The following is a 17,555-nucleotide window of genomic DNA, read 5'->3' as shown; positions in this document are numbered from 1 at the left end:
CCGCCTACATCTTTTTTTCATGATGCCCGTGCTTCTGGCAGTTACGGCATCTTAATGGATTAAGGGGATGTAGACGGAGACACTGCACCTTTGGTAACCAATCATTACGGTCGAAGGTAGTGATGGGGTAGCAAAGGTCAGTACAAACGTGTCTGTTGGAACCAACTTGTTGTTCTTCTTGGACAAAATCCGTCGCACATCAGAGACTGGGATCTCCTCCTCCAGGAAGTATTCCAGTATGGCGGCATCAACGTCATTGCGCAGGGCGGGGCATCTGATTACCCCCTTGCTGCTGCTTAGTGATGGATGTGCTTTCACTATAACACTGATACCTCCAAAACTGGTGGTACCCAGTAGGTTAATCGCCTGTTGTTTGCGAAAAACTTCGATTAGGAGATCGCCAGATCCCAAAGGTTTGACGGACTTTACGATCCCAGCTTTTCCTTTTATACCCTTCCTCAACAGAAGAGGAGACAATGTTGCTGCAGTTTTTCCACTAGTGGTTGACGACATGATGATGAATTGTGGGAATGTGGTAGTTGTAGGGTGTTTTTCTGTGTTTTTTTCATTACCCATTTATGTTTATTAATTAGTTCACTGTCTGTGTCCCCGCCCGCCACGGAGCCCAACGAGGGGACACTAATATCAGCGCGGATATCCAGCGCCAAAGTGTCAGGGATACACAAAGTAGTATACTCGTAAAAGTATACATAACGAGTATATATATTACCCGGAAGAGCATACCCTCGCGATTGACCCTAAGCCACCGCCTTCTTGGAAGTATGTAAACCAAGGGCTCGGCGTGACCAGCCGATTGGTGATAGAGAGCCCATACCACCTCTCGACTACCCATAGTCCGAAGCCAATGTAGTATGTTGCAGAAAGTCGGATCATGTCTCCCTCCAATCCAGAGTTCATCCGTGATTCCGACCTCTGCTCAACCACCAGGATCTTTTTCCCCCTGGAATATGAGACGCAGCCCACGGCAAACAGGTTGGCTCAAATTGGAGCTACTGTGAAAGCTTTCTGCTACGTTGACGCCCAGCGCGCGACAATCACACCCCCGAAATGATCACATATGTACTGAGCACCAATGTACCCAGCCTCGGGACGTTGACCCAGCTTTCTTGGAGAAAGGGAATTGTCACGGGATGTACAATTTCGGTAATGCTTTTCGTGATGGCAATGAACATGATCATTGAGGCAGGGAAAAGGGAGACGAGGGGCCCACTATCCAGAACAAACATCAGGCAGCCACCGAGCAGAGGATTCATGGATGATCTAACGATCCCAGCAACAACACATTCGAAGCAAGGTGGATACTGACAGCACTGGAGGATACTGTATCCTGGTCTAGAATGAAGTTCGTCAGCTAAATCCAGATGTCTCATCCTGAAAAACGGTCGTGTGACGAGACAATTCCGCCTTCTTATCCAGTGAGAGAAGATTCCATCTATTGTGAGTAACCCAATCAAGTGCCTTAGAAAATGGTTTATGACAGATTGAAGGACACTAACAACAGTAACAAGCTAGAGCAGCAGGTTTGTGAAGGATTGAGGAACATCGACAAGACATGTCTGACAGGAAAGTTCAAGACATGGATATTCCATCATGGTCTACTGCCACGACTGTCCTGGCCACTGATGCTGTACGAGATTACCCTAACGACTGTAGAGGGAATCTAAAGGAAAATCAACACAATCTGAGAAGATGGCTTTGAGTTCCTCAGTGCTTCTCTTCAACTGGACTGTATAGTAGGACATCCAAACTGTAGCTCCCACTAACATCTGTAGTGAAAGAATTCAAGACTGAAAAGGCACGACTGATCATGACAATAAAAGACTCCAGGGATGAGAAAGTCAGGAAAGCAGGAGTTGAGGTGAAAACCGGAAGGAAGTAGTCAGCCAGCAAGGCAGTTACAGAGGCAGAGAGCAGACTCCGGCACAAGGACATTGTGGGGACAGTGTGCAGCGGAAGGCAATGATTAGGAAGAGGGCAGTCGGCGAAATGGAAAGATGCTAATGCAGCAGAGAAGAGAAAGCAAGTGTAGGAAGAGATCAGGCAACAGAAAGAGAATGGAAGGAAGGTGAAAGCAATGGAGATGGGGAGTCAAGGGGCATGGACCCAATGGGAGACGGAAGAGGGGAAGATGACATTGGCAGAGATCTGGAGATACACACCATAGCAGCTACAGTTCATTCTCAGGGCTGTTTTGGGGGTTTGGTGGAAGTTCCCACATATCACCAATGTGGAAGACCCGGAAATCTGGAACATATTCTCTCTTCCTGTGAGGTAGCGCTAGCACAGGGCCGATACACTTTGAGACATGACCAGATGTTAGGGCAACTTGCTCAAAATCAAAAAGAGAGGGAAAGGAAGAAAACATATGGAACACAAAGGGGACCAACGTTCATTCGGTTCCATAGAGAGGGATAGACACCATCGGGAACAGCAAGGAATGTCAATCCTGGAGACAGCACTACGACCAGACATAGTGTTGTTACATGTATCACCCAGTAAGAAGAAACTAGTGATAGTGGAACTGACTGTGCCGTGGGAGACAAGATGTGAATCAGCGCACGAACGAAAGAAGAGCAAGTATGCGGAGCTGACAGAGGAGTGTGGCAGAAAAGGCTGGCAGTCATGGAACTTTCCTGTGGAAGTAGACTGCAAAGGATTCCCGGCCCAATCATGCTGGAGGATGCTCGGATCCCTTGGTATTACGGGAGGAGTAAGGAAGACGGCAGTGAGAGAGTTTGGGAACGAAGCGGAACGGGCATCACGATGGCTGTTGATGCGGAGAGGAGACAGTAGCTGGAAGCCAACCGTCGGAGAGTAGGGACTGGTCACCCCTGCTGACCCACCATCCGGAGAGAGTTCCAGGTTAGGGGTTGAAAACCTCTACGATGGATGGACCTAGCTAATGACGACGACGGTTAATCAGTAACAACAACAGCTGTATGCATGTGATGTAAATTTCGCTCATTTTTATTTATGATGCAAAATGTTACTGAAAACGATTGCATCTTATGTAAAGGCAAAATTATTACAGTGTAATTCTTTTTTGGCATACTTAATTCATGACCAACATCTATATGTGCAATCAAATGTTTGCCTTATGTTCAACTAACGATGGGAGTAATGCTAATACAAATTGAAATATCATACCATGTACATATATCACCATATTGGTTTGGTATATAATATTTAGCATCTGATCAACATCTTATGTTATTTAACGTGGTCATTGTGTATAATATTACGCAGGTGTGCTTCAGGCAGACATTCAACCCCCAACAAAACGTTGTGTATAATCTCCTATCTATAGTATGCTATTAACAATGAGCTAGCTATTTAATGCTGTTTACCGCGATCATTGACATGACTGTTTAATGATTTTACCACGGTTTCGACTTATAGGATCCGTGTACACGGAATATTGGCTTAAAGAACAATTATGAGAAAAAATACATACAAAAGTGATAAAAACTGCTACAATGTGAAAGGTATTAAATTAAATATGCGGAATTTATTATTATTTTATACATTAATCGGTAGTCAAACAGACGGACATAATGTTAATATAGGTATGATATGGGAGAGAGCGTCCCAGACTGGCGTATCAACGGACTGCAAGCGCATTCACCATAGCAGTGGAAGATGCAAGAAGCCAAGGATTACTAAAGGGCACTGACATAAGGTACTATTCAAAGTATGCCATTTGTTAGGCTCTTTCAAGGAAAAAGACACTATATTACTTATGCTCCCCGGGATTGAGAATCTACCTGCTGGTATGTACCCCCTGTGTGTTGTAAGAGGCAACTGGTGTTGGCTTTGTGGCCTCTATTTGGGGACACTAAAGCGACAAAAATACAACTACAGAATTGCATCATTTGAGATATTGATATGTTCTATCTAGTTCCTCGTATGGCAATACTTCACATTTGCCCTGTTTGGGAACTTTCAACCAGGTTGGAATGGCAATGGGTTCTGTCCGTGGGCCGTGACGTACAAATTGTAGCCGTTATCCCCTGCTTTACATTAACCATTTTCAATAGGGAGATAACTTAATTGGTTATCTAGTGTACTTTGTAGTGCACACGTACTGAACAAGTTTGTGCACTAGATATACATTGTAACGCATTCCAGTGCACTATAGTGTTAACTCTAGTGTACTACAGTGTAAACCCCAGTTTAATAGAATGAAGTACAAAGGATGAGTGTCTATAAGGTCTTTTGTGGGCCCCGGTATATCCGTATTTTTACCTCTTTAATTTGTATAAAGATGTCCTATTGTATTACATGCGCAAAAACTAAGGCGAACGTCTGAACGAAAGTGTTTTTTGGGGACAAAAGGGGTTGGGTAAATCACAAATATGATTTGCTGATTTTAAAATGAGTTAAAACAACCAAAATAATACCATTTCTGTTTTTAAAAACATGTATAAGGTAAACAGGCATAAATAAAAGAATGAGAAATGACAGAAATGTAATTGTCACTTGAAGACTGTTAATATAAAATGGAGGATTAAGTCAGGGAATTCTTTTCGGTAAATTTCAAATGAAAAGAGTTTTGTGTTCTCAATAATTTCCTTTATATTTTATATTTTGAGTTGAAGTTTACAACTTTACTCATTTGATAACACTTACATAAAATGCATATTCATTACACACACTTGTTTTATACTGAGTTATGGCTTCTGGACACATCTCAAACTTGGCAATTTCGAAACCTCTCTATACCTTTTTTATTCTATAAGTATGAGATAGTTATAGTTAATATTGTATATTATATATATCATTTAATATGTGTTCAGCACCTTTGGATGAAGTGAGTTCCAGATCCTGATTTGTTTTCATGCTTATTAAAGTTAACTTAACAAAATAAAATGGCATTTTCCTCCAAAACTATAGTTTAATATATGAAGATTGATTTGTTGGTAATTTTAATTCAAGGAAAGTATCTGTTTTAATCGTTAAAGTTAAGCCATTTCATTGTTTTATCAATTGTTATGTGTATATCCAATGTTTATGCGCTGATTGTACATAAAAGGCATTTTATTATAAGCATGCATATCGGCATAGATATTAGTAACATGGTGATATTTCATTTGTGAAAGTTTCCTACTTTTCTTACTTTAACCCCCCCCCCCCACCTTTTCTTGTGTTTTGAAATGCAATGACTAAAGTGCATCCACTTGTTCACCACCAAATATTTCCAACGTGTCCAATTTAAAAGATCCATCATAGAGAAAACAGTATATGTTTTGGTAAATCAAAAATATTTATATAAACAAACCAAGGAAATATATTATTCCGGAATACTATTATATGTAAGGATATATAGATGACAGATAAAGCAAAAATTGATGAGGAGTTCTTAGTTAAAAACAAATATCCTAAGAGAAAGATGAATTTCAATTTCATTGCTATGTATACGGAAATAAACAGCCCCATCAACCATGCCCCTACCGTGTTTCTTCAACACCAGCAGCTAAAGGATAATCAAAATGTCAGGTTTACAGCTGGCCTTCGGTAATGACCTGTCCTTTGATTAATTATGACCAACTCAATGGTTGGGAACTAATAGGTCATACACAAATCGTTTTTAATTTTAATAACAAATGATGCAACACAATGCCAGTGGCAGAATCCAAGGTTGCTAGTGCAACGTCTCCATCCACTGCTATCTACCTTCGAATATAGGCAGTGATGACCGTTAGACCATTTAACTGTGGTATTCGAATGGGTTATAACATATCAATGTTTTCCTTTTGTGTAGGCATTTAATCACATGTCAGGTAACGAAACCCATTGTCTGTCCATCAGATATAGCTTTATACGGCTAAACCTGTACACAGGTCGGATACTGTGGCTATCCATCGGTTAGTGAATACCAGCCAAGGCACAATTTCATTTCACAACAGTGTGTTATTGGTGTAGATTAATATCCAGCTTTGAAACACTGATCCAACACTTTCCAACACTTATTTCGAGGGTATTTAACTTCTTCCTTTGATGTTTTCTGTTATTAAAAAATAAGCTATCTATTATGAGTTATGTAATCCATGAGTAGCCTTAATACGTAACAAACTTCTAAATATCAAATTGTTTATGAAATGATTATTTTTTCTATTATCAATAGGAAAGCCATGATAAAGATTCCTTTATGTTCTTCAAATTGTTATATTAGAAATCTATTTGGTATTAATGAAGGTCACAAGCGGATATCGTGAGAAATATAGTGTACCTCTTTGTTACAATACGTCTGCTAATCGAGTGCGCTTTCTGTGTGTGGTAATCATAAAGGTGTCTAAAACGAGTCAAGCGTTTCTGGTCTGGGGTACCACTGAACTTTATGTTCAGTGAAAAAGATAACCTTATTTTATCGACATAATTTTTCCGTAAAAAGAGATAAAATTGCAACTGCTGGAGTGGACTCTATTTGATTCACAAACAATACGTCTTTATAAATTAAGTCAATGGGGAAAACCACACTATATTTGTAGCAAAAGAGTTCATGTTTTAAACAGAAAAAAGGTAAATTGTCATCACATTCATTCTTTCCTAATAAAAGTGAAAGTACAACACAGTTTATTGTCTATAAATACACTATATAGTAATAATCCTAATTTTCAGGTATGCGTTAATAGTAAGTTCGAACGTACGAGGACACTTTTAGAATTGTGAACCTGTATGTGTAGATTACATATCATTGGTGGGTCTGGGATGCATTTGGGGTCAGAAACCCTTTTAGCCATGGACGCTGATCTGGGGTCTATCTCCCCCTGTCTAGGTACGAAATGAGAAACATTGAAGTACATGTATGACTGTTGATGTTCTAGACATAAGGTCTCAGTGTCTATGTGATCTGTACATCGGACCCAATTTTTATGCAGTACACACACCCTCAGGCCATGCCAGCCACAGTTTTCCAGAACTAGGGTTCAGACCGGTAACATTTAACCGGAGCAAACGTATAACAAATCGTTCTCAATAGACTTAAGTAGAGATCAACCATATGTATATTAATACGTAATATACATATAACAAAATAATTCTGATCTATAAATGAACTTTAATAAATAATTCGTGTTATTACACTATCATCTACTAATTATTATGCTAAAACTTATTAAAAACCGCCATTCAATAGATTATCATGGAATACTGTTAATCAATAAATGAACAATCGATGAGTATGTCTATAGAACAAGAACAGAGTATTTTAAATTTTGAACCACCAATGGATATATATATATACATGTACTAATAAGTTTACAAATTCTTGCTCTTTAATTAGATATATTTACACTCATGTATTTGAAATGAAATTGATTTTATATAAGCACGGAATTACAGGTTATTCACGATATGTATTTAGTGTTGCGAAACAGACGGATTATGATAAAGAGATATCCAGTGCACAAGCTTGTTAACTCCAGTTGGCTAGTGTTACAATAGTCCAAATAACCAACGGTTTATCGCTGGCTCTTCTTGTGTCTATACCAGGTATCTATCAATACCTCTCACTTCCATTTTTGTTACCTTTCTCAGTACCACTGAATCAGAATGGCAGCCGTATTGTGACACTGGAAACACAAGAAGTGGAATCAATGGTATTTGGATTTTGTAGAATTCAAAAGATGTTTTGATAAATCGTAAACCTCCTCTTCTCAAAATGTTTCCTCTATCAACACTTATGACTTTTTGACCCTTAAAAATACAATACCTGCAATCAAACTAAATTAACGCCTTCGTTGTTTTGTTAGGAGAGCTTAGTTTTCAAAGACAGGCGAACGGGAATATCAATAAATGGTTGTAAATTATTTTGGAGCAAGCATAACAACAAAGACAAAAGTAAAGTATACCGAGGATGATATTGTGAGGATTATTGAGTTCCTGATTAACCAAGTCTTCGTTAAGTTTGATGATAAAGGTTTCTGGGAACAAATTTAACTGTTACCCTCTTTTCGACGATTGGCTATATTTTCACACGAAGCTGACTTTATTGATGAGCGCTAAGCGCAAAATCTTAGCCGAGCTATTCAGTTTCACATTAAGATAAGTTAACCATGTGCTGCCTTTGAATAGGAATAAATTAATTCACCCCATTGATGGTATATACCCTTCAGAGCTTAAAATCAAGAACAGTACAAACAATGTACTTTAGTCACTCTCATCGATCTTAACTTACAACATTACCAATAGAGACGCCTTACTTCAAAGCGAAATGATTTCAACTTAACAAACATGAACTTTCCATATCTTGATAGTAGCATCACTACAAGAAAAAAAGAAAAAAATGTAAAATATAAATAAGATCTGAAGACAACTGAGCAAATAAATTTGATAGTTTACACCACGAAAAGGGAATTAGAAACCATCAAACAAACAAAAATGAAAGGACATCTAATTAGGTCTAAAGTTAACTGTATGGGGAAAAAGCTACAAAAACGTCTGTAGTCTGGAGTCTAGATTACTTACAAAACAATACCTCAACTAGAAAAAAGCAGAGGAATTACTGAACAAAATGAAATATTGAAAGAAATAGAAGCATTTAAAACAAAACTTTACAGTGAACTGGCTGCGGGTATAGCAGATGTTGATATAGACAACTAACTTGGTTTAAACTTTGTTTTATTCAAATTTTGTTTGACAATACATTGAAGTACATGTTTTATAGAACAGAAAAGGAAACAAAAACAAGTGTCGTGACACTCATGTAAATTTGTTACCTGCCTAATAATTGACTTTTCAACACTAGCTACAAGAATGAAGTAGTATGTACAACAGAACAATTACGGGAATAGGGTAGTGGTTATGGATTGGTATACAGTGGAAACCAGGAATGAATAACATATCAATATACATATGATCATCAGATGGTAATATCATATTTCTACAAAATGAATACAATTTTAGATTTTATAATTTCAGATACACAAACATGTTTTCTATAGGGTACTTTTTTGGAGAGAATACTTGATTAATATACGACCTAATGAATTATACAGAAAACTAGAAATATTACAAAATGACATGAAAGTCACCCCATCTCCTTTATGATCATTTTCATATTAATCATTGACTAAGCTACAATTGATATATTTCCACCTGTCAATCAAAATGGTCTAACAATGGCCAGGTGTTAATACATCCACGCTGTCTTGGTAGCCATGCCAACACATGGAATTAATAAGTAAGCATGTGGCAAATATAACGTTAGTGTTGACTGACACCTCGAGTACGGGGAGATCTGCTGACAAGGTCACCATGGCATGGACAGAACAGGTAATTGGAATATAACGATGTTGGTTTCACAACAATCAGTTTCAGAACAGATTCAATCTTATATACGGATAAATCTTCTTTTTTTGTTATAAGATACACTTTTCCAAGTAGTTGTTTTCTGATCGTCTGCAGATCCGATTGAATAGGACACCGATATCGGCAGAGTGTGTACGCTTAAAAGAAAGAAAATAAATGAATTGGGCTGTTTTGAGCCCGTTAATATTTATTTTTCAAACTTCAAACTTGCAAACTTCGCCACTTTCCCCATGTCGTTTTACCACATTCCTACTGTCAAGATTGAATAGTTCAACATGATTTTACCCAAGAACGCATTTTTACCCCAGAGTGCTAATTACGATGTATTCTTCGTTATGTTTCCCCATATCAATGCCCAACGTACAATATCACTTAAACTTGCTGGTTATTACATTACTCACTTCATTAGTGAAGAGTTACTTCCGGTGTTCCGCTTGGGTACATACTAAAGTACTGATTATATAAGATGGATATTACATCTGCAACTTTTCGTAATAGTTCAATTTGATATGCAATCAGGGGTTATTCAACGAAATTTAGCAGTTTATTGCTGCGAGCATATTTCAAAACAAAATCCGAAAACCCTTGAAAAATTCACGACAAATGGTCGCGACCAAAGACTGGTTTTGGATTGTTCTTGCGTATCTTGTTCATCCCTTTCTTGGCACTTCATTTTTCCTTTAAAAAAAGTGCGCACTATACGCGAATATCAACGGTCGTCGTTGGTCAGACATAAAATATCTAAACCAATCAATAGCTCTTTATTATATATAACAGTCCTCCCTTTTCGTGAACCTCAAAAGTACCTGATTCCTACTCGGAACATCTTTAGGTTATCTGTAATTCCAGTGTGAAATTTGGAACGCCTTTAGGTTTTATGCTATTCCCGTTTACAAAAGGAAATCGATATATGTATCCAAGAGCTTGTAATTAGCGCCTGATTTATTCCGACAGAAACAAACACACAAAAGCTTTTTTAGCGAAAAGCAACAGATGTCAAAATCTGGCACTGAAACCGAAATAGATATTCCCGAATGGGGTTCCCCCAGGGGTGACTAAAAATGACACTCCCAGGTCATTGGTTTAAAAAGTTTCTAGACAATTTTTATTTTTTTCTGGACCGAGTATCAGACATTGGATCAATACATTATATTATAAAGTGGTAGGTTATTAGAATTTTTCACTATAGATCGCGACTGTCGTCAGTGCGACCCTGTTTCACTATATCTTTTTCTACTTGAGGCAGAATATTGGAAATTATGGTAAAAAAACCCAACAATACAACAATTAAGGGTATCCAAGTAGGGAATAAAGAACAAAAGCTCGTCAGAGTTTGCAGACGACACATCTCTTATTTTACATGGTTCTAGGAAATCTTGCAATGAGGTACCCAAAAAATTGAAATAGTGACGAAACACAATTGATATGAATAGTAAGTAAACAATCAAATTGGGATCACAAAATTTAACCTACTCGGAACAGATTATTCTATCAACTCAAATGAAATGACTAGCCTTAACTATAATAAAGCTTTACAAAATTTAGATAAATCATTACTACACTGGTCAAAGAGAATACTAACACCAATAGGTTGAATAACTGTTTTAAAAACATTAATACTTTCAAAAATGATTCACCTCTTTATGACTATACCGAATCCAGACAGAACTGTAATTAAAACATTTATATGGCAAGGACCTATTAATAAAGTAAAAAGGAGCACTGTAATTAAACAATATATAAAAGGAGGTTTAAAAATGATACATTTAGATATAGGGAATTTTATCGATAGCTTAAAATCTACTTTGATAAGAAGACTATTGGCATCTTGTGATAAGGAATGGAAAACTATTTTTAAACATGAAATATGTGCCATACAGCGTCTTTCAGAATTTGCTGAAAGATTCTTTGAAAACTTAAATATAAAAAACACCAAAACTAACCTTCTTACCTCCCCTTTATGTTATAATTTAAACTTTTAGGGAATTAATACATATATTTTTAAGACTGGCATACAAAAGGTGAAAATACAGTAGCGGACATAATGAAAGGAGGGGGAACATTTCTAAATATTGAATAATTCAAAGACAAGTTTTCTGTAACATCGAAATGTTTTTAAGTTACCAGAGTCTGTATGCATCCTTTAAATTTGTGATTAAAATATTTATATATATATATCTGAATAACAATACTATTGTTATACCTTATTAACCTTTCCACACTCATATTCTATTTAAAAGTAAAAAAGGCAGTGGAGATACGCTTACAGAGCAAAACCACAATAGCATAGTCAATACATCAGAAATTAAACGGAAAAACAAATCCTATCTTCCAATATTTGAACTGGAATACAATTTATTTTTACCCTTCAATACTACCAAAGATACAAAACTACAATGGTTCCAGCATAAAATTCAAAATCAAATTCTACCAGTAAATAGATATTTGATAAAGATTTGCATAACAAATAATGGCAAGTTTTTGTTGGCCCTATGTTTCCTTTTGAGGCTGACAGAAAAAAAAGAGATGGCCGACAGGCAGTCATCTTGAAATTGAAAGTTCTAGATTGTTATCATAATCTGCCAAAAAGTACATGACAGATCTTTCTCAAATTTTGAATACGTATTTATTTTGTTGCTCATTTAAATGTAGTATGATGCTAGTATATCGAAAATCGACAACTTAACATGGAAAGAACAGTGTCGTATACAGAAGCATGACGTTAAAATCAATCCAAGATATGGGAAAAACACTGGAAAAAATCTGACTCAGAATCACTATTCGATACTGTAATCAATTTATTGATCAAACCGATTAAGGTGGAATCCAGCTTTACTGAGTATATGCTGAAATCTAATCATTTAATTAAGCCAGTTAGAATTATGATAAACAAACTAAATATTGTACATTATAATATACAATATGAATTGGATAATGGAACATTTCTGTGTACCAGGTGATTTGTATCAATATTTCCCAATGAGTATTAAAGCTAACGACGTTAGAAGTATTGTTAGTTTGTAAAACCCGATATTTGAAAAAGAAATGACAGTTATTATTATTTTTATGGAAGATTTTCCGTCAAAAATAGATAATACGGTGATTTATTTTGGATTGTAGGGTGATAAACAGCCATTGTCATTGGGTCAATATTGTCAGATCATCAAAAGGACACACCATGGTGGGTACCGTTACAGTATTGTAAGATAATCCAAAGGACACACCATGGTGGGTACCGTTAGAGTATTGTAAGATAATCCAAAGGACACACCATGGTGGGTACCGTTACAGTATTGTAGGATAACCCAAAGGACACACCATGGTGGGTACCGTTACAGTATTGTAGGATAACCCAAAGGACACACCATGGTGGGTACCGTTACAGTATTGTAAGATAATCCAAAGGACACACCATGGTGGGTACCGTTACAGTATTGTAAGATAATCCAAAGGACACACCATGGTGGGTACCGTTACAGTATTGTAAGATAATCCAAAGGACACACCATGGTGGGTACCGTTACAGTATTGTAAGATAATCCAAAGGACACACCATGGTGGGTACCGTTACAGTATTGTAAGATAATCCAAAGGACACACCATGGTGGGTACCGTTACAGTATTGTAAGATAATCCAAAGGACACACCATGGTGGGTACCGTTACAGTATTGTAAGATAATCCAAAGGACACACCATGGTGGGTACCGTTACAGTATTGTAAGATAATCCAAAGGACACACCATGGTGGGTACCGTTACAGTATTGTAGGATAACCCAAAGGACACACCATGGTGGGTACCGTTACAGTATTATAAGATAATCCAAAGGACACACCATGTGTCGGGATCTAATTCATTATTGTCTGATCGGTTATACTAAATCGTACTATATCAAGCTTCGTCGAGCTATTCATCTATGATTTATTGTTTAGATACGAACACAAGAAGACATATAACGTACTCTCTAATGTGTTAATCTGATTCTAGGATAACTCTACCTTTACCAATGTCATTTTAATTAGTCTTCCATTTGAGATGTGATGACCGGATATATTGAACATGCTTTATATCTTTATCACCATTTACAACGGATGCATTCGGATCAACTCCGGAAACACCATCCAGCTATTGATGGAAATTTCCAGCATGAAAGTCCTTTATTGAAGACGGCACCAGACAGATTCTGACCTATCGCCTTTGCAGTACAGTGACATCGGTCAGATCCATATTTTCCTAGAAATCTTACTTTGATGTACATCTAACTAACTATATGTGAGACACGGTATGACAGGCAAACTACCTTTGTTGATTTCTTTAGCAATAAAGAACCATATTTTTATCAAAAGACGTCATTTCTTCAGATTTGAAGTATTTTTGTTAGTAGAATTATGAAATTGATTATTCTTACCATTTTATTGAAAGAATAAATTTCGGTATGTATTTTCCTTTTCACCATAAAACCTCTCTTGGCTTGTTAGGCGTATAATCTCACGAATAGGGCTGGATAGCTTCATGGACATTAAAGGCAATTCTGTAGAGAAAGTTACAACGTTAGTCAACGACTGCTGCATGTTGCACATGATTGAGAAACAGAAAGACAGATTAAAAAGCTTGCAGTGACGTTTTTTGTCGTATATACCGAGACAATAAAGTCATGCGTAGGCATACATCATACCAACGTTGCGTACCAAACTAACTAAAAGTTATGTTAGTTGATTTACATTGAATGTATAAAGGAACAAACTAACAGTCCCAATGATGTCAAAAACAGAAAATTAATTACACTTAAAAATCATCCGCGTATTCGAACGGTCGAAAGTATTTTTGAAAAATGACTTATGTATAGGTCAAAGGGACATTTTGAACGCTAGGGTCAAAAGTTAACAAGAGCTTTATTGGCAAGAATTAAATCATCAATTTCTTCAAGACCCAAAGTCATGATGTTGGGCCAGTAGGTACATGGGATGGAGTGTTATAATAAATTTTCCTTTTATAGACTTACAACCAACTTTCAAGGTCACGGGTGTCAGATATCGTAATAAAAACATACGACATTGTCATTCGGTATAGGGGGATGACACCTGTGTAAGGTTTGTAGGACAGTGTTGTGAATCTTTTTCAGTTTTCGGGTCAGAATTTAAAAACGGTTGAGATTCGAATCAGTATAACCGCATATATATGCTTGTTTGGCATGAACAATACAATCGGAATCTGTCCATGCCCACCGGGGTTTAGTTTCCTGTCATTTTATGGAAACAAATGCGATCTAAACTACATTGTATTCAATTTCAATTTCAACATATACTATTGACAGGAGAAGTCAAAAGGATTGGACATTAGGCATTGCCTATATAAGTCCTCTCCTTACAGCTACATCCGATGGTGAACACATTGTTTACATATATCAAAAACATTCACATTATAGATACACAAAGGGGAAGTTTCTCCTATAAAGCAGATTATATATTAGTGATGTGTAAAGATAGCAACCTTATAATTAAGGCCTAGTAATAAACAAGTTTTGATAAAAGATATATTTTCCTTAGGTATAGCGACTCTTTTTTCTTATATATTATGGAAATATTCAAAACATATATATTTGTTAGATTTGGCTTTCTTTTCCCAAAAGAAACAGGTCATACACAATCCATATGTCACACATCAGCCATCCACTAACGAAGTTCAAAAGCCAATTCCAGCAAATAAATATTAAGTTTAGTGGTAGGGTCACACCAACTCTAGGACATATTATGATTGTTTGCACATTTTTTAAAGCAGGAGTTACTTCGTGTAGCTAGTATGGCTATACCCAATCTGTGGTGCCCAGGGGAAAGTACATGTGCACTTGTATACTTCAGCTATATCATAAGAGCAGAAACAGAAGGAAAAATATGTGTTTAAATTAACTTAAATTAAGCTAATTAAGGTATTTTATAGTGATATCTGCCAAGAAGGAAAAGAAGACATGTACATAACATGACAAATTTAACCAATTTAATTTCAATTCAAGGTAAGGACTTATAGCACAATATTAGAAAATCTTTGTGATTGAATTATAAAAGCTGATATATTTTTGAGAATATTTTGAGAACTACATTCTATTAAAAATTTGTTTGACACAGTTTCTTTGCCCTAAATGTATGATTATGTACAATTAACCTTTACCATAATGGATATGTGATGCCATAGTGTTACTAGAAGGTGGGTAAATACACGTTTGCCTATATAATATTAGTAACGTGATAGTAAGGTTATTCTCACGAAATGAGGATAACTTTGATCGTGTTCCTATATGTAAGACACGGTATGAAAATCAAACTACCTTTGTTGATTTCTTTAGCAGTAAAGAACATTCTTTTTATCAAAAGACGTCATTTCTTCAGATTTTACGTTTTTGTTAGTTGAATTATGAAATTGATTATTCATACCATTTTATTGAAAGAACAAATTTCGGAAACTCGTAATTAGAGACATCGGAATTGAAATGAAAAATCTGCTGCCAAGAGTGCGGGCGGATTAAACGATTCAATTGGCAGTTCTCACAGACGGCTATGGTTGATTTGTAATAACAGCTCGGTATGTATTTTCCTTTCCACCATAAAACCTCTCTTGGCTTGTGAGACGTATAATCTTACGAATAGGGCTGGATAGCTTCATGTACATTAAAGGCATTTCTGTAGAGAAAGTTACAACGTTAGTCAACGACTGCTGCATGTAGCACATGATTGAGAAACAGATAGACAGATACGAAAGCGTGACTCAGGTCAGTCCGTATATCAAACAGAAGCAGAGGTTTCTGTAATGACCCTTGCACTTACGTAATTTCAGAGTTTTGTCATCAATACCGAGACGATAAAGTCATGAGTTGCGTACCAAACTAAATAAAAGTAATGTAAGTTGATATACATTGAATGCGTGAAGGAACAAACTAACAGTCCTAAGGATGTCAAAAACAGAATAGAGGCACGGTAGTCAAGTGATAGTCCAGTGGTAGGACGCCGGGCTCGTGACCGGAGGGTTGCGTGTTCGCACCACGGCACGGCAAGGTGTTGTATCTTTGAGCAAGATACTTTACTCCGCTTGTTCCAGTCTACTCAGCTGTAAATACGTACGTGGTTGGGCAGTGCTAGAATTGTTGAATGCTAGATGTTAGCGCCGAAATGGCAGCTCTGGCTGTATTCTCCCCAGGTAGTTGAGAAAGGTATTGGCTGGTTGCAAAGGCCCTATAACCACGGATAATAATTTGTGAACCGCTTTGGGACGACCTACGAACTAGTTTGTGATAAAGCGGTATATAAGAACCTCGAATTATTATTATTATTATTATTATTATTATTAATAATTACACTTTAAATCATCCGCGTCATATCCTGGTTGGTTTGGTTGGTTTATTTGTATTCTTTGTTCTTTTAACAACTCAGGTCATTTAAGGAAATCCATTCATGTATAAAATGTATGCATGTGTGCTGAGTGTGGTATGTTGGTGTTTTTGCGGCCTAGCGGCAGCTTGGATCTGATGTCGAACATGGAGTGCTTTCTGGCTGAAATGCCATACCGTGCCGCAGGCACCTACTTCATTTGTCCGACTGGTTAGATTATAGTTAAATAGAGGTTCCCTAACGACTGGGAGTTGGTTAAAATTTTCATCTAATTCGATTTAGTTAATTTTCAAACGGTATAAAGACACTAGGTTTATCGTTTGTCTTTTACAATTTGAGACGATTTACAAATGAAATAATGGTCAGTGTGTTGCCAACTAGAGGGTTACCCAATATATGTACCTACTGCTAGCGGGTTTATTCAATGAGTCGGAAGTGAGGAAACTTATGGTGATTGTGGTAGAAAGCCGGTCAAGCCACCGTAAAGCAGGGATAAAGTACAACTGACATTTTTAAGGACTTCAATATGTCGTAGTTCGGAGACTGAACCCATTGCTGTCTCCCATGTGGCTAACGTATTGTAAAGCAAGGCACCAGGGAACATTAAACTCCGATTAAACCAGCTCTAGTACACAAGAAAGAATGCCGAGAGAAATGTTAATATCCAAATTGTTGCAATAGCGACAGCAAACTTATTTGGGTGGTGTGTAGAAGATAGCACAAACGCGCGTCGGATGTGTTACCGTGTTCATCTTATGACATTTCAGTGATATGACGCTTTAAATCAGCCAAATCATCTATAAACACCATCTTCATTTGACTCGCGTTGAACCCTGGACAAATGAA

At 36.9% G+C, this 17,555-nt stretch overlaps 1 protein-coding gene across 1 annotated transcript in view; it reads left to right on the top strand.

Annotated features, from left to right (window-relative positions):
- Positions 1-17,555, top strand: part of LOC110450657 (atrial natriuretic peptide receptor 2-like) — a 48,512-nt gene that overhangs the window by 11,647 nt on the left and 19,310 nt on the right. The window contains exon 4 of the mRNA XM_021498283.1: positions 2,427-2,835. Within this exon, the coding sequence (XP_021353958.1) occupies positions 2,427-2,835 (409 nt within the window). The remainder of the gene's footprint in view (positions 1-2,426; positions 2,836-17,555) is intronic.

This window comes from Mizuhopecten yessoensis, unplaced genomic scaffold (assembly GCF_002113885.1).
Source record: "Mizuhopecten yessoensis strain PY_sf001 unplaced genomic scaffold, ASM211388v2 scaffold5409, whole genome shotgun sequence".
NCBI lineage: Eukaryota > Metazoa > Mollusca > Bivalvia > Pectinida > Pectinidae > Mizuhopecten > Mizuhopecten yessoensis.
This window is presented reverse-complemented; position numbering and strand designations above follow the sequence as displayed.